Source organism: Bubalus bubalis, chromosome 3 (genome assembly GCF_019923935.1).
Source record: "Bubalus bubalis isolate 160015118507 breed Murrah chromosome 3, NDDB_SH_1, whole genome shotgun sequence".
Lineage (NCBI taxonomy): Eukaryota > Metazoa > Chordata > Mammalia > Artiodactyla > Bovidae > Bubalus > Bubalus bubalis.
Genome location: NC_059159.1, coordinates 138487065 through 138505033, shown reverse-complemented (window position 1 = coordinate 138505033; position 17969 = coordinate 138487065). Strand labels below are relative to the sequence as shown.

At 38.0% G+C, this 17969-nt stretch overlaps 1 protein-coding gene across 2 annotated transcripts in view; it reads left to right on the top strand.

Annotated features, from left to right (window-relative positions):
* Positions 1-5074, top strand: part of UBQLN1 (ubiquilin 1) — a 59091-nt gene extending 54017 nt beyond the window's left edge. For both annotated transcript variants that reach the window (XM_006041964.3, XM_006041963.3), the window contains 3 exons: positions 1116-1231; positions 1482-1650; positions 3076-5074. In XM_006041964.3, coding sequence (XP_006042026.1) covers positions 1116-1231; positions 1482-1650; positions 3076-3228 — 438 coding nt within the window. In that variant the 3' untranslated portion in view covers positions 3229-5074. The remainder of the gene's footprint in view (positions 1-1115; positions 1232-1481; positions 1651-3075) is intronic.
* Positions 5075-17969: the final 12895 nt, after the last annotated feature.

Genomic DNA, 17969 nt, shown 5'->3' with positions numbered 1-17969 from the left:
AGAGTAGAGTCTGCTGTCAATTTGCAGAGAATTCAGCTTGATTTTTAACTGAGCCCCATTTCACTGCTGACCTTTTGCTTCTATTTTTAAAAATATAAATTCTTAGGAAAGGACCATTTGGTTTTTGCTTTTGAGGATTTTTAGGATTTTGAATGCTTTGTTAATATCATAAACCATTTCCTTTCACTTTACTAACTTTGAAGTGCTTCATTGTGTCATGTTATGCTTTATGGTTTAACTAATCTCGAGTAACAGGAAGAGAGCTACCCTTAACGTGTTTGGTTTCTTTGTAATGTTTTAATTCCTTCAAATTAATAGAATGCCTGTTTTCCAGGGGGTAGATCTCATTCCTCAAACTTGGAATTAGCAAGATTAAAATTGTCAGTCTCGTCATATAAGGAAGTTATTTTAATTAAAAAGTACTTGAGATTGCCATGGTATGTTACTATTTAAAAAGAAAAGAGGAGTCAGTCTTGGTGTTTTGAAACTGGTAGTTCTAGGGAGGGCTTTTAAATATTACCCAAATGATTCTCTGACCTATAAACCATTATCTAAGGTTAGTCAGTGTCCTAGGTTTATTGTAATGATGTAGGCCTATCTTTTTTGGTTAGTCAGGTGGTGTATATTTGGAAGTAGGGCAGCTGAACCAACACATGTGTTAACTTCAACTTTGGAACTGTTGTCTTAGAGTATATCTGATCGGTAAAATTGTTCCATCAGCAACAGATTAACACTTAGTCAAGGAGGAATATGTGGCTTTCACCATATTACCATGTGATATAAATTGTGCATTTGGAGATCGTCTCTTAGAAACAACGCTTTTTATCTGTTGGAAAACAAGGAACAACTATGGCTTCCAGAGGAGCTCCTGATTGTGTTTCATTATGAAAAATGGTTTTCACAGTGGACTTGGGAGGAGGTCAAGTGATGATTCGCACATGAGATTGCTGTCAAAGGGGAGGTGCTTGTGTTTATATTGGGAAAGAAATTACTGATTACCAGTGTCTAGGAGTAAGGTTTTAGATTTTCTCAAGAAGCATAGCAAAGAAAACATTTTCATTTTACCTTCACTAATTTTAATTGCCTCATAACCACTGGTTTTCTTTCTTCCTTAGATGCAGAATCCTGATACGTTATCGGCAATGTCAAACCCTAGAGCAATGCAGGCCTTATTACAGATACAGCAGGGTTTACAAACCTTAGCAACTGAAGCCCCCGGCCTCATCCCAGGGTAGGCTTATTTGGGAAAGATTGTGAAAGTGCACAGTGGTTACTTTTCTCTGAGAATTACAGATTTAATGGCCATTCTTTTTTTGGGTTGAGATTGTTTGTAAGAGAGTTTTCAAAGTTGAAAATGCTTCTTTTAAGAAAATAATTTAGCTAACATTATATTGAATTATAACTGATTTGCCATTAGCCAGCCTGGTCTGGCCTCTTATTTTTAGGAGTTTAGATTTACTAACAGTTGGTACTTTCTCTAGGTTTACTCCTGGCCTGGGGGCATTAGGAAGTACTGGAGGCTCTTCAGGAACCAATGGCTCTACTTCTACATCTAGCGAAAACCCAAGTCCCACAGTAGGAACCACCGAACCTGGACACCAGCAGTTTATCCAACAAATGCTGCAGGCTCTTGCTGGAGTGAATCCTCAGGTAATGATGCTTTTCTACTCTTCTTAATGCTAGAAATTTCAAAAAAGTAAAGAAAGGGGTCATCTTTGGGGGCTTAGCTTGTAATGAAAAGTTTGTTCTTAATTATATTGATTCTAAAAAATAGGCATTATAATTGTTAACTTTGCTACTGTATTAGACATTAAAGGAAATGTTATAGTTGTAGGGAAGAACTGCTCTGCTGTAATTTTGGAAATTGCTTTTTAAAATGCATTCTTTTTTGGAGTCCGTGTTAGAAAACTGAAATGGATTATATTTTATAAAAGTTTGTCAGGGAGGAATAGAAACTGATTATTCCAAATACCTCCTGAACAACTGTATTCTATCTGCTCTTTGTATTTTGGCTTAAAAGTTGTAAGTACTTCACCCCACGTGCTACTGCTTCCTATGGTAACTTGTGTTACATATATACACCTCACAAATATGGCTAAAAAATGTGAACTCCTAATGTTCTTGCATCTAGAATCATTTATTTACTAAGAATATGCCATTTTTACAGATGATTGCAAATTCAAACCTGTTAGAGTAGATTGTGCTCAAACTACTACATGGTGAAAATACAGCATGGTTTTTTATTTTAAGCCTTATTCAATACAATAAACAGGTCAGAGTTTTATCTTACACGAGGATTTGTATTCCTGATAACTAGCATGACTTGCTGGCTCAGTAAATGTTCTTTGAATTAATAGGAAAAAGCAATTTCAGGTATTGGGCAGAATTGTTATCTAAGTTGAACAATCTATAGACTTCACCATTATCATGTTGCCCAGAATTGAGTGATCATTTATGTATTTCTGTAGTACATTATTTCTGAAAGGGAGATGCAGCTGAAAAAATGAGGAGTATAGTATGTACATCTGAAACTGGAACTTTTTTCTGAAGACTTTACTGGCTGATACAGAAATTAAAGACATTCTAAGCCTCATTAGATTAGAACTTTAGAATTTTATATATGAGGACACTGGCTTTTACAATTACCCAATTGGTCAGTAGCTCCAAAACTTTTTTAAAAATTATTTTTTTAATAAGAGTATTTTATTTTTCCATTATTTATATATTTTTAGTTTCTTGAATTTTTTAATTGGATGATAATTGCTTTACAATGTTGTGTTGGTTTCTGTTGTACAACAGTACGAATCAGTGATAATTGTATGTATATCCCCTCCCTCTTGAGCCTGCCTCCCACCTGTCTAAGTTGTAACAGAGCACCAGGCTGGGCTCCCTCTGTAAATAAAGTACTAATTGGACTTTTAAATATGTTGAATATGTTTCAAGAGAGGCCAGTGTTTTTATATCGCTTAATAGATTAGCAAATGTTAAAAAGCAATTAAAATTTTAAAAGATTATTTAGGTGTGACATGGACTGATTTTCCTTAGAGCTTTGGTTTGTTTGTTTTTGTTTAACAGCTACAGAATCCAGAAGTTAGATTTCAGCAGCAACTGGAACAGCTCAGTGCAATGGGATTTTTGAACCGTGAAGCAAACTTGCAAGCGCTAATAGCCACAGGAGGGGATATCAATGCGGCTATTGAAAGGTTACTGGGCTCTCAGCCATCATAGCAGCATTTCTGTATCTTGAAAAAAATGTAATTTATTTTTGATAACGGCTCTTAAATCTTTAAAATACCCGCTTTATTTCATTTTGACTCTTGGAATTCTGTGCTGTTATAAACAAACCCAATATATGATACATTTTAAGGTGGAGTGCAGTAAGATGTGTGGGTTTCACTGTGTTTGTTTGTTTTTTGTTTTCCTGGAACAGTGGGAATCAATGCTTTTTCATTTAAGGCTATTGCATGCGTCAAACACTTCTGCATTTATTGTAATTTTTAAAAAACATATCACCTTTTATAGTTGGGTGAACAGATTTTTGTCCTGCATCTGTCCAGTTTATTTGCTTTTTAAACATTAGTCTCTGGTAGTAATTTATGTAGAATAAAAGCATTAAAAAGAAGCAAATCATTTGCGCTTTATAATTTGTGATACAACATTGCTTATCGTGACTTTGGCATGTATTTTTGCAAACAAAAATGCTGTAAGATTTATACTACTGACAGTTTTTGCTTTATTTGTATACAATGTATGTATGCACATTTGGGACAGCATCTCTAGAAACATACTACAGTAGATCATCTGAGCAAAATATCTGTAATGGAAAAAATAAAGATAAGGAAATACTTCAAAGGGGAATATTTCTTAATTGTGTAGAATCTTACAGCATCTTTGATGAACATCTCAGCAAAAGTACTGGTTAGTGAGGCTTGTTGAAAATACAGTAGAAAAACTGATTCTGGTTGTCTCTTTAAGGACGTATTAATTGTACAGACAAGATGATGTAACATTGTCTCAGCATTCACAGACTGACTGTAAATTACCTTAATCTTTGTGCAGACTGAAGGAGCACTGTAGTATAACCCCAAAGTGCATTTGCCTAGGACTTTGAGCTTCTCCCATAGGTAGTTTAACAGGCATTACAATTTGTAATTGAAATGTTGCTTTCACTGAAAGTGTCTTGATGTTTCAGTTATTTTTAATCGCCATATAAAAATAGAACTATCTTCGGGATTTATCAGTTTTCTCATGCACAGGCAATACACGAATTTAAAATGATTTGTGAGCCACTTGTTTCTGAAGTGTTTTGGTAGTTCTATTAAGAAATAGTTAAATATTGTGCTTTTCAGAGCCTGAGAGAAGGGGAATTTTGGGGGTGGGGTGGGGTTCTGTCCTGGATTGGGCCAGCCTAAATAATACTGGCAACCAAGATTCTGTTAGGATTTCTGTGCATATAGTGTAGTAAAGAAGTATCATTCAGGGGTGAAAACAAAGAGCCGTTTTAACAATGTTGAGTACATTTGGCTGTTCTACAGCTTTTTTCTTCCCTCCCCAAGGAAATTCTGTTTGCCTAACTCTCAAACTATTGGGGTGGTACATTCCTTTAGGACCAATTAAAACCTAACTTTGGGGTCAGTAATATATTTAGCTGACTCTGGTTCAGTATTCTCTTAGGTCATTATATTCTCTCATGTACAGTTAAGGGAAATTAAAATGTTAAAGTAACTAAAATTAATTCAGACCAGTAAAATCAAGGGAAATACAAGTTGAATTCCATTACTTCTGTAAGTTGCTTGCTATTAAAAAGGTGAAGAGGCAGGTTGCCCACCATTTCGTGCACTGTTTTGACACTGTCCCCTGGAATAAAACAGGTACAAAGGTTAATTAAGATGGAGGCATGACTAAGAGGAACTTGTTAAGGATGATATTTGTGTGTCTCTGCTCTCTCTGCCTTATGCCTCAGTATGGTTTTAAAACTTTTGTACTGGCAGTTGGTGGTATACAGTGTGGGGTAGTGTCATAACCAGTTTGACAATTTATTAATCACAAAATAACAATAAATCTCTAGCTTTTACACTTGTTTGTCTTGCCTTTTTTGTAGAAAGAAAAAGATGTCTTCAATTTACTTTCAGTAATCATGTCTTTTAAAGACTACTGGAATTGATTGACCCCCCAGATTTTCCTACACTTGAGATTATTTTTCATTAATTTTTTGTTTCCTCAGTTAAATTCTGTGTGTATATACTATATTGTGTGTTAGAACCAACTGGGACATCAGGTAACTTGGGCTTTTGCTTGCTCTTTTTGGTTCTGGACTAGTTATTTGGAGTCAGGGCATCATGACTGAAAGTGGTGGTGAGGCCTGTGTGAGGCCTGATTCTTTAGAATCACCCACCTAGGTGATTCTAAAGAACCTTTTAGTTGCCGCCCTGGTGTGATTTTTTGTTGCTGTTTGTTTCTGATATGTTCATCTTAGATTTGAATATCTTGTAAGGAGTTTAAGATACTTAAAATTCTCCAAAGCCTTAAAAACAAACGAAAAAACCCTCTTAAATACTGTAGACTTAAATTGTTCTCATATTGGGTTGAGTGGTGAAAATAACATTTCAGGATTTTATTTCCCAAGTGGAATACTTGTGATCCTACACAAATTTTAGCAAATGAGGTAAATGACAACTGGCCTCTGTGTATTCAGAATTAGTGTTTCAGACTTGGCCTAAATGTAGTCATGAAAGGAGTTTTTTGTTTGAGAAACATTATTACCATGTTAATTTAGTAGACAAATTACAACAAAATAGGACCGATAAAAATGTTACTAACATTAGTGATAAAAGAACCTGGAGCACATGTCTGTGTCCTTGTGCAAAACAAGTTTATGTTGTTAAGGCAGAGAAATACGTGCATATCATGCTTCCTCTCTTAACATTAAACATGTTAATTAAGTCAATAAGTCCTGCATTAAGGAAACCTTTATAATACAGCTTTGTCCTATTCTCGACTGTCCTTTTCACTTAACTGTTCTCGGTAGATCCAGTGAAAACACACTTGGGGAAAATTATACTTAGCAAATGTCTGCTTCTCTAGTATTGCACATGGTATTCTCTCCTTTGGAATTTCATCTGTCTTCTTTGGCTTATATAAAGGGTACTGTGCCTCTGGGGTCAGTTTTGTAGGTTTCCTAAACTTGGCTAACCAGTTGATATACTCTGCAATGTTTACTGCTGCATTCTGCTTCTCTCATTCACTTACAATTTGGAGGATTTTTGTTTGTTTTTCTGCTCTTGAAATCTTCTTGGCAGTTACTTAAGTAACATGAAGTGGTTCTCCTCAACTTTTTTGTATCTTTCCTCTAGTCAACCATATGCAGCCATTTTGCTTCAGAAGGTGAACATTTATTGAATATCTGTTGAGTAACAGGTTCTTTTCTAGTTGCTCAAAGCATAGTAGTAAATAAAGTTCTGTCCGTATGGGGTTTACATCGTGGAATGTAGGGAAACAGTAAACAAAACACATATATGGCCTGTTAGGTAGTGATAAGTGCTTTGGTGAAAAACTAAGATTAAGGAGACTAGTTAAGGAAGAAGGTATTTTATTTTATATAGGGTAGTCAGAAAAGGCCTCACTGAAAAGGTGACATTTAACTAGAGACTTGAGGAATATCTGGGAGGGTGAACAGCTTTTCAGGAAGAGAGGCAGCTAATGAAAATGTGATGTAATGTGAATGTTCTGAGTGTGTATCTAGAACCCAGGCAGTTCAGTGTGACGGTCAAGGTGAGCTAGGGAGAAAGTGGTATAGGGATTGATGGGAGAGATGGGGACAGGTAAGTGGTGCAGGTGTTTGATGTGCAGAGCTTAATGCCCTAAAATTTTTGTGTCCCACCCCTAGAGTTTCTGATTTGCTAGTCCTAGGCTTGGAGGAAAATTTTCATTTCTAACAAGTTCCCAGGTAAGTAAGAACCACTGAACCAGGGTGGAAGCAGAGAGACTGTTAGGATTTCAGAGTTAATACCAGCTTGGGTTGGACTGGTAGCAGTGACGGTAGTAAGAAATTGTAGTCAAATTCTAGTAAGAAATTGGGGTATGTTTTGAAGGCAGAGCCAGTAGGTTTTACTGAAGAATAAAAGTGTGAGAGTTGAGAACAAGAGAGATGCCAAGCAAAGTGAGCAGGGTGCATATGGGTTGGGGTGTATGTCAGAAGTCTAGGTTTGTTTTTTTTTTTTTTTTTTTGATAGAAATGTGTTTTTTATTTGAAATTTAAATTACACTGCTGAACCTGTATTTAATCCAGCCATCCTGCTGCTGCAGCCGCTGCTAAGTCGCTTCAGTCGTGTCCGACCCTGTGCGGCCCCATAGACGGCAGCCCACCAGGCTCCCCCATCCCTGGGACCCTCCAGGCAAGAACACTGGAGTGGGTTGCCATTTCCTTCTCTAATGCATTAAAGTGAAACGTGAAAGTGAAGTCGCTCAGTCGTGTCTGACTCTTAGTGACCCCATGGACTGTAGCCCACCAGGCTCCACCATCCATGGGATTTTCCAGGCAAGAGTACTGGAGTGGAGTGCCATTGCCTTCTCCTGAAGTCTAGTTTTGATGTGTTAAGTGAGATGTACTTGATTAGATATATAATTGGAGATAATGAGAAGGCAGCATGAGGAGAGGTTCAGGCTACAGACAAGTTATACAGCCGCCAGTGTATATAGATAGTATTTAAAGCCAAGGATGAGGTCTCTGGTTCTCAACCAGAAACTACAAAGGGGGGCTTTTGACAATGTCTAGAGAGACCTTTTTGACATCGTAGTTAAGGCATGTAATGTAGTAGAGGTTAAGGATGCCACTGAATGTTGTCTGATGCACAGAGCAGCCTCCCACAGCAAAGATACCTAGTTTCAAAATGTGAATAGTGCCAAGGTTGAGAAATCCTGACTAGATGAATTTTAGAGCATGTTGATAAACACACTTTGGGAAGATTTGAGTCCTGGTTTGCTGTTAACTTCAGCTTAGAGAGATGAGAGTAAACCAGCAAAGGACATGGACAGGCAGGTAGGCTGAAAGCTTTTGGAAAATTTTTTCACAAGTAGAAAGATGTTAAAGAAGTGTGTTGAATGCTGTTGCCTTTAAGTACTCATCATGGATTGACTATTAACCTATGGATTTAGTAAAGGGAAGGATCTCTATGTCTATAATAGGGGTTTTAAAGTGTGATGAGGGTAAAATTCTGATTAGAATGAACCTGGAAAATATCAGGATACACAGAATTTTGAAGTAAAGAGAATCCAGAGAAATGGGGAACAGCAGCTGGAGTCGCTAAGAGTTGGATACGACTGAGCGACTTCACTTTGACTTTTCACTCTCATGCACTGGAGAAGGAGATGGCAACCCACTCCAGTGTTCTTGCCTAGAGAATCCCAGGGACGGGGGAGCCTGGTGGGCTGCCGTCTATAGGGTCGCACAGGGTTGGACACGATGGAAGCAACTTGGCAGCAGCAGCTGTGGTGAGGGAGGTGGTGGCAGTGTAGAGGAGGTTTGCCTTTTGTGTTCTGTTAAGATGGGAAGTTGTGTGTGTATGTGTAAGGGGACTCTATTTTGGGGGAGAATATGGAGTAATTGTTTTCTACCAAAAACTATAAAGAAAAAGTTAACCATCACCTTTGATCCCTGGAATAAATTTGACTATAGATCTAGATAAGCACACAGACACATTTGTTGTATGGGCTACAGTGCGAGGGAGAGGATTTCTCTGTCTTTCAAACCATCATTTTCCTCAGCTAGGTTAGCTAGCAGCCTTTCCTTGTCAGTAGGAGTGGTCCCTTCCCAGCCCATCTGAACTGCTATTTATGGTCAACCCTTTTGGAAATAGAGGAAAAGCATCTCTTTCCAACACCTTTGTACTGGTGAGACTGAATATAATAAGGTGGAGATTTTTTCCAGAGCTGAGGTAGTAATGAACACATTCTCATCTCAGTTTGTAATTCCAGTTTATAAGGTGTTAACATTTGTGCCTCAACTCCTTAACCTGTCCCAGAGCCACAATCCAATCTGTCTTGCTTACCACTCTATGAACTAGGCATTTATTTGAGTTCCTGGTATATTTTCTCTCAGAAGGCCAAAGCTGAATGTGGGGGCTAGTTCTTTCATGAGATATATAGTAGCTGTATATTCAAACTAATTTTTTTTTAAAGCTATTCAGACCCATTCTCCACACCTAATTTCTAGAGAGGGAAGGAAATTTCCAGTGTGTTGTGGTTATTTAATGCTTCATAACAAACTATCCCACAGCACAGGGGCTTAGAACAAAAATCAGTCATTAATTTTATTCATGATTGGGCACTTTGGCAAGGGTTGGTGAATACTGCTGGAGCAACTTGACTGGGTCTGGAGAAATTACTTTCAAGAGAGCTTATTCCCTTAGCTATCTTAATTACTATGTACTTTCATCTGGGAGTGCAGTTGGGGGGTCTCAGTTCCTCTCCACCTGGGCCTTTCTACAAGAGCTACTTGTGCTTCCTCTCAAATGGTGGATAGGTTTCAAGGGCATGTATTTCAAGGAAAAATGAAAGCTGTCAGTTTTTAAAGGTGTGCACCCCCATCCCCCAAACTGGCCCAGTGTCATTTCTCTTGTATTCTACTGGTCAAGCTTAACTTGCCCAGATTTAAGGGTCATAGGCCCCAAACTGTTGATGAGTAGAATATCACAGAATTTGTGATCATCTTAATCTGCAGCACACCATCATGCCAGAAGGGGGAAAATGTTGTTCCTCAGTATTCACTCTTTTCCAAAGGAGAAGTGGTGACTTGACTGCTTACTGAATATTGTAGAAGGAACAGGATACACTTGACTGAGCCCCTGTTCTTTGGGAAACAGTCTTCCCAAAGGAAGCATGCATTGTAATTGGCTGTCTTAGCAAATGGTAGTAAGGTTAGTGGGAAAGCTCTTGTGGGGAATGCCTACGGTTTTCATTTTTGCTTTAAAAAAAAAAAAAAAAATATATATATATATATATAAAACAAATTTTACTATTGTAACCATTTAAAAATCTATAGTTCGGTGGTATTTAAGTACATTCACAGTGTTGTGCAACCATCACAATCATCCAAAACTTCATCACCCCAAGAGGAAACCCCAAAGCCATTAAGAAATCACTCATTATTCCCCCCTTAGCCCAGCCCCTGGCAACCACTTGTCTGTTTTCTGTCTTCTATGCATTTACCTATTTTGGATGTTTCATAGAAATGTAATTATATAATACAGGCAATACCTCAGAGATAGTATGGGTTCAGTTCCAGACCACCTTCATAAAGCCAATAACACAATAAAGTGAGTCACACACAGTGTTTGTTTTTCCAGTGCATATAAAAGTCATGCTCACACTATACTGTAGTCTATTAAATGCACACTAGTGTTAATGTCTAAAAAACGATGTATATACCTTAATTAAAATATTGCTAAAAATGCTAACTATCTGTACCTTCAGTGAGTCATAATCGTTTTTCTGGTGGAGGGTCTTGTCTCGATGTTGGGGCTGCTGATTGGTTAGGGTGGTGGCTGCTGAAGGTTGTAGGTTGGCTGTGGAAGTTTCTTAAAACAAGACAGCAATGAGGTTTGTCGCATTGACTCTTCCCTTTCACAAGTGATGAACTTCCTTTCACAGTTGAACTTCTTTCAAAATTGGCATCCGTCCTCTCAAATCCTGCCACAGCTTTACCAACTAATATATGCTATACTGAACACTTTGTTGTCATTTCAACAGTCCTCTCAGTTTCTTCACCAGGACTACTACATAGATCTCATTTCAAAAAATCATTTTCTTTGTTCCACCATCGAAAGCAACTACTTATTCATTAAAGTTTTATTGGGAGATAGCAGACATTTGGTCACATCTTCAGGCTTCACTTCTAGTTCTCTCGCCATTTCCACCACATCTGCAGTTACACCACTGATCACAGATCACCATAACAAATACAGTAATAACTGAGAAAAAATTGAAACATTTCAAGAATTACCAAAATGTGACACAGAGACATGAACAAATGCTGTTGGAAAAATGGCACTGGAAGGCTTGCTGGACAGAGTTGCCACAAATTTTCATTTTGTTTAAAAAAAAAAAAAAAATATTTTCAAAGGACAATAAAGTTACAGTAAAACGAGGTGTGCCTTTATGTGGTCTTTTATGTCAGGTTTCTTATCACGTTTTCAAGGTTCGTTCATGTTGTAGCATGTGTCAGCGCTTCATTCCCTTTCATGGCTGAATAATACTCTATTTTATGGACATACCACATTTATTCATTCATCTGTTGATGGACACATCACTTAGATATTATGAATAATGCTGTTACAACACTAGTAAGTATTTGTTTGAGTCTGTTTTTAATTCATTTGGATATCTACCTAGAGTAGAATTGTTGGGTCATATGATAGTTTTTAACTTTTTGAGGAACTTCCTATTTTCCACAGCCACTGTACTATTTTACATTCCCATCAGCAAGGTGTGTTTTCCAATTTTCTGTACCTCCTTGGCAACACTTAACATTTTCTGTTTTTCTTGGTTTTGTTTCAGACTTCAGCCATTCTGCTGAGTGTTGGATGGTTATCTCATTGTGGTTTGGTTTGTATCTCCCTAATGAGTTAATGATGATGAGCGTCTTTTCTTGTGCTTTATTGGCTGTTTGTACATCTTCTTCAGAGAAAGGTCTTTTCAAGTCCTTTGCCTTTTGAAAATATTTGTTGTTGAGTTGTGGGAGTTTTTAAAATATATTCTGGATATTAAACCCTTTCGGTTACAGATTGTCTTTTCACTTCTTGATAATGCCCTTTGTACAAAAGTTTTAAATTTTTAAAGTCAAGTTTTTCCTTTGTTCTTCTTTTGTTGCTCCTGATTTCGGTGCCATATATAAGAATTCATTCCTGATCCAAGGTCATGGAGGTTTTCCTCTATATTTTCTTCCAAGAGTTTTATGGATTTAGCTATTATGTACAGGTCATTCATTGATCTATTTGAATTGGTCCCATTGTTCTGGATTTGCAAAGAGTAGACAGGAGTTGGGTTTTTTCTTTTTTCCCCCATTTCTGTCCCTCTCTCTTAAGAAAGAGAGAAGTATGCCTCAAAGAGAACATGATAGGTATTAAAATGTAGCTGGTTGTAGACCATGCTCTTGGCCAGTCTTGTTTTTCCCAAAACAGTCTTCAAGTTCTTCATTTTCCTCTTCTCATTTCTGTTTCCAGTACTACCCAATATGACCTCCCATCTTCTAGTTTCTGGATCAAAGTGTGATACGTTTCATATTCAGGCACTAAACTTACAGTCTTGTGTACAAACTCTGAGCACTGATCCCAGCCATAATGTGGCACTATTGTAAGCCTAGCATAAAATATTAAGCAGGCAGTGGGTGCAAACCAGCCTGGAGATGGCATGTGGGTGAAATCTGTAGTAGAAAGTATGTTTGTGATAGGGTTCCCTGCTAGCAGGTTAAGAATCTGCCTGCAATGCAGGAGACACTGGTTTGATTCCTGAATGGGGAATATGCCCTTTTCCACCCCCACTGCCCCCTGGTGGGCTACAGTCCAAAGAGTTGGATACAACTGAATGACAGAGCACATATGTTTTTGTTAAGGATTCCTTTTCAAGTGACAAAGACTTGAAACATTGATTAGACTGTGAGGTATGTGGATGGGGATAGCTTAGTGGAAATCCTCAACAAATTTAGGAGATAATTAAGGGGCTGTAGAACATGTTAATCTTCAAAGAGGAGGTGGTAATTCTCAACCTTGGCTTCACATCAGTCAGCTAAGAAGACTGAAAAATAAGCCCACCCTAGACTAAGTGGAATTGTCGTATGTATAAGGCTCAAATGTAATTTTTATTTATTTTTCTTCCTTTTCTATCCTTTAAATTATGAAAATATGATAACACATTTACAGGAGACTTGGAAAATACAGAACTAAGTTACATATAGTTGCATTGTATATTACAGTTTAAGTAGATAAATTAAGATTTTTAGTTGAAATTTCAATATCAAACTCTCAAAAATGAATAGAATGAGTGTACAAGGAAGTAGAAGAATATAGTAGACCTGAAAAGCATTACGAACCAATTTAACATAGTTTAAGATTTATACAGTTTTCACACAAGAAGAAGATACAAATTCTATTCAAGTTCTCACAGACTATAAGAGGCACTGGAACATATACAGAGACATTAGACCAGGTGCAGAAATCTCATGGTCAAAAGGTATTTAAATCATACAGAGTCTGTTCTCGTATTACTGTGAAATTATGTTAGAGATCAATATCAAAAGATAGTTGACAGGGGATATATGTATACCTATGGCTGATTCATGTTGAGGTTTGACAGAAAACAAAATTCTATAAAGCAGTTATCCTTCAATAGAATTTTTTAAAAAAGACTAAAATTACCGTCCTGCCCCACCCCCCCAAAAAAAAGATACTTGAAAATAACCCCATATTTTCAGTGCAGTGTGACATTTAACAAGAGAGATCTTAGGCTTAGCCATCAAAAGTTTCAGTAAATTTAGAAGACAAAAAACAGGGTGGTTGCAGAGAAGAAAGCATTTAAATGAGAAATTAATATCAAGGATACCTTAAAAAAGCTCATGTACTTGGAAATTAAATGTCCACTTTTAAATGAGTATATCTGAGAAGCCATTACAAGGAAAATTAGAAAATGTTTGTAATAGAATAAAAATGAAGAGAATTTACCATAATTTGTTGCATGCAGCTGAAACTGCTCAATTAAATACAAATTGGAGTCTTGAATAATGTATGAAAACAAATGACACTAGCATAAAATTTTGTGAGATTTGAAGAAAATCTGTACTTAATACTGTCACATTAATTTCCTTTTTTTTAACAACAATATTTCTTTATATTCTCACAACTGGATTAGAAGTTTCAAGCCTCATTTAAATTTTTTTCATCACTGAGATAATACTTTCTAGACTTTGGCAGTAATACTAGATGCCAAAATACATGAAAGTATATATCAGAATTCTGAGTGAATATGAATTAGGGATCTAGCATTCTATTCATACTAAGTCAAACAAGTGGAATCAAAATGTCAAATTTTTTAAATTTGACAAATAGGCAAAAGTTGATAAGTTTTCTAGAATATATTATACATACTATATATACACATATGTATACAAAAGCTTTTCTACTGTGCTTGGTAAAGTCTTGAGAAAGAACATCAAAAGAGATGGAGAAATTAGAAGACAAACGAAATGAAATGGGAACACTGAATATGAAACAAACTAGATAAAAGATCATCACATAGTCCAGTTGTTTTTAAACATGGCTGTTCATTAAAAATACATCTGGAGCTTTGGAGAACAACAACAGTACCTGGTCATTTGTATTTTTTAAAAAATTCCAAGATAATTCTGATATGTATCTGGATTTTAAGACATAATTATAGTTTTTCTATTAAATGGTAGTTTTAGTGATCATTGAGGGTCCCTTGGACTGCAAGGAGATCCAGCCAGTCCATCCTAAAGGAGGTCAGTCCTGAGTGTTCATTGGAAGGACTGATGTTGAAGCTGAAACTCCAATACTTGGGCCACCTGAAGCAAAGACCCTCACTTTTCAAATGACACTCATTTGAAAAGACCCTGATGCTGGGAAAGATTGAAGGCAGGAGGAAAAGGGGATGACAGAGGATGAGATGGTTGGATGGCATCACCGACTCAATGGAGATGAGTTTGAGTAAGCTCCGGGAGTTGGTGATGGACAGGGAGGCCTGGTGTGCTCTGGTCCATGGGGTCACGAAGAGTCGGACATGACTGAGCAACTGAACTGAACTGACCTTAGTGACAGTTCTATCATTTTCTGTTGACAAATCATGATATGGGCTTCCCTGGTGGCTCAGACGGTGAAGAGTCTGCCTGCAATGCGGGTGACCCAGGTTCGATCCCTGGGTTGGGAAGATCCCCTGGAGAGGGAAATGGCAACCCACTGCAGTACTCTTGCCTGGAAAATTCCACAGACAGAGGAGCCTTGTAGGCTACAGTCCATGGGGTCGCAAAGAGTCGGATATGACTGAGCGACGTGACTTCAATCATGATATAATTTTTGTATTAAGCAAAAATGACAATAGTAGAAGACGTTTATCAGTGTTTACAATCAATAGCTAGACAAAAAATAAAAGATCATTAGTTTTGCAAGCCATAATGGAAACATGATTAACCTAACTATAAAATAATTATATATTTTGAGGGTCTAAGTAGAGTGATGTGGTAAGTGGAAGTGCATACATGTACATGTTCTCATCCACCCAGCCAGTCTATCTTGGTTCTTGCATTTAATCCATTTACACTTTAGATAATTACCTTATCAATATGTATGATCCTATTACCGTTTTCTTAATCATTTTGGGTTTATTTTGCGTAGGTTTTTTCTTTCTCTTGTGTTTCCTGCTTAAAGAAGTTCCTTTAGCATTTGTTGTAAAGCTGATTTGGTGGTACTGAATTCTGTTAACTTTTGCTTGTCTGTAAAGCTTTTGAGTTCTTGGTCAAATCTGAACGAGGGTGTTAATGGGTAGAGTATTCTCAGTTGTAGGTTCTTCCCTTTCATCACTTTAAATATATCATGCCATTCCCTTCTGGCTTGTAGAGTTTCTATTGAGAAATCAGCTGATAACCTTACGGGAATTGCCTTGTATTTTGTCGTTTTTCCCCTGTTGTTATTAATATTTTATCTTTGTCTTTAGTTTTTGTCAGTTTGATTAGTATGTGTCTTGGTGTGTTCCTCTTTGGGTTTATCCTGCCTCGGACTCTGTGTGTTTCCTGGACTTGGTTGACTATTTCCTTTCCCATGTTAGGGAAGTTTTCAGCTATTCTCTTCAAATATTTTCTTAGGTCCTTTCTCTCTTCTCCTTATTGGACCCCTATAATACAAATGTTAGAACTGGACATGGAACAATAGACTGGTTCCAAATAGGAAAAGGAGTACGTCAAGGCTGTATATTGTCACCCTGCTTATTTAACTTCTATGCAGAGTACATCATGAGAAATGCTGGACTGGAAGAAACACAAGCTGGAATCAAGATTGCTGGGAGAAATATCAATAACCTCAGATATGCAGATGACACCACCCTTATGGCAGTAAGTGAAGAGGAACTAAAAAGCTTCTTGATGAAAGTGAAAGTGGAGGGGAGGGGGGGGGAAAAGAAAGTGAAAGTGGAGAGTGAAAAAGTTGGCTTAAAGCTCAACATTCAGAAAACGAAGATCATGGCATCCGGTCCCATCACTTCATGGGAAATAGATGGGGAAACAGTGGAAACAGTGTCAGACTTTATTTTTGGGGGCTCCAAAATCACTGCAGATGGTGACTGCAGCCATGAAATTAAAAGACGCTTACTCCTTGGAAGGAAAGTTATGACCAACCTAGATAGCATATTCAAAAGCAGAGACATTACTTGGCCAATAAAGGTCCATCTAGTCAAGGCTATGGTTTTTCCTGTGGTCATGTATGGATGTGAGAGTTGGACTGTGAAGAAAGCTGAGCGCCGAAGAATTGATGCTTTTGAACTGTGGTGTTGGAGAAGACTCTTGAGAGTCCCTTGGACTGCAAGGAGATCCAACCAGTCCATTCTGAAGGAGATCAGCCCTGGGATTTCTTTGGAGGGAATGATGCTAAAGCTGAAACTCCAGTACTTTGGCCACCTCATGCAAAGAGTTGACTCATTGGAAAAGACTCTGATGCTGGGAGGGATTGGGGGCAGGAGGAGAAGGGGACGACAGAGGATGAGATGGCTGGATGGTATCACTGACTCGATGGACGTGAGTCTGAGTGAATTCCGGGAGTTGGTGATGGACAGGGAGGCCTGGCGTGCTGCGATTCATGGGGTTGCAAAGAGTCAGACACGACTGAGCAACTGAACTGAACTGAATTCAAATGTTGTTGTGTTTAATGTTGCCCCAGAGGTCTCTTAGGCTGTCTTCATTTCTTTGTTTTGCAGCCATAATTTCCACCATTCTGTCCTCCAGGTCATTTACCCATGCTTCTATCTCAGTTATTCTGCTGTTGATTCCTTCTAGTGTATTACTCACCTCTGTCCTTTAGTTCTTGTACGTCTTTGTTAAACATTTCTTAAATCTTCGTCATTGTTTTCCCAATATCCTGGATCATCTTCACTATCATTATTCTGAATTCTTTTCCTGGAAGGTTGCCTATCTCCACTTCATATAGTTTTTCTGGGGTTTTATCTTGTTCCTTCATTTGAGACATAACTTTCTGCTTTTTCATCCTAATTAACTTTCTGTAATGTGGTTTTTGTTCTAGCTGCTGTGGGATTGTGGTTCTTGCTTCTTTTGTCTGCCCTCTGATGGAGGAGGCTAAGAGGCTTGTGTAAGCTTCTTGATGGTGGGGACTGGTGATGGAAAAAACTGGGTCTTGCTCTGGTGGGTAGAGCCACGCTCAGTAAAGCTTTAATCTCATTATCTATGGTGGGTAGGGTTGTGCTCTTTCCATGTTAGTTGTTTAGCCTGAGGTGACCAAGCCCTGGGATCTGTGGGGTCTATGGTAGGGGTTAGTGGTCCAGGACTGATGCTCCCAGTGTGCCCGTCCCCACTACGAGCCACTGCTGACCCATACCTCCACAAGAGACCCTTCAACAGTCACAAGTAGGTCTGGTTCAGTCTCCTGTGGGTCACTGCTCCTTTCCCCTGGGTCTTGGTGCAGACAATACTTTGTTTGTGTACACCTCCAAGAATGGAGACTGTTTTCCCCAGTTCTGTGGAAATCCTGTAATCAGATCCCATTTCCTTTAAAGTCAGATTTCCTGGGGACTCCCAGTCCCTTTGTTGGATCCCCAGGCTGAGAAGCCTGACGTGGGGCTCAGAACCTTTGTAACAGTGGGAGAGATTCTTTGGTATCATTGTTCTCCAGTTGATGGGCTGCCCACCTGGCAGGTATGGGATTTGGTTTTATTATGATTTTATGGATTTATTATGGATTTGG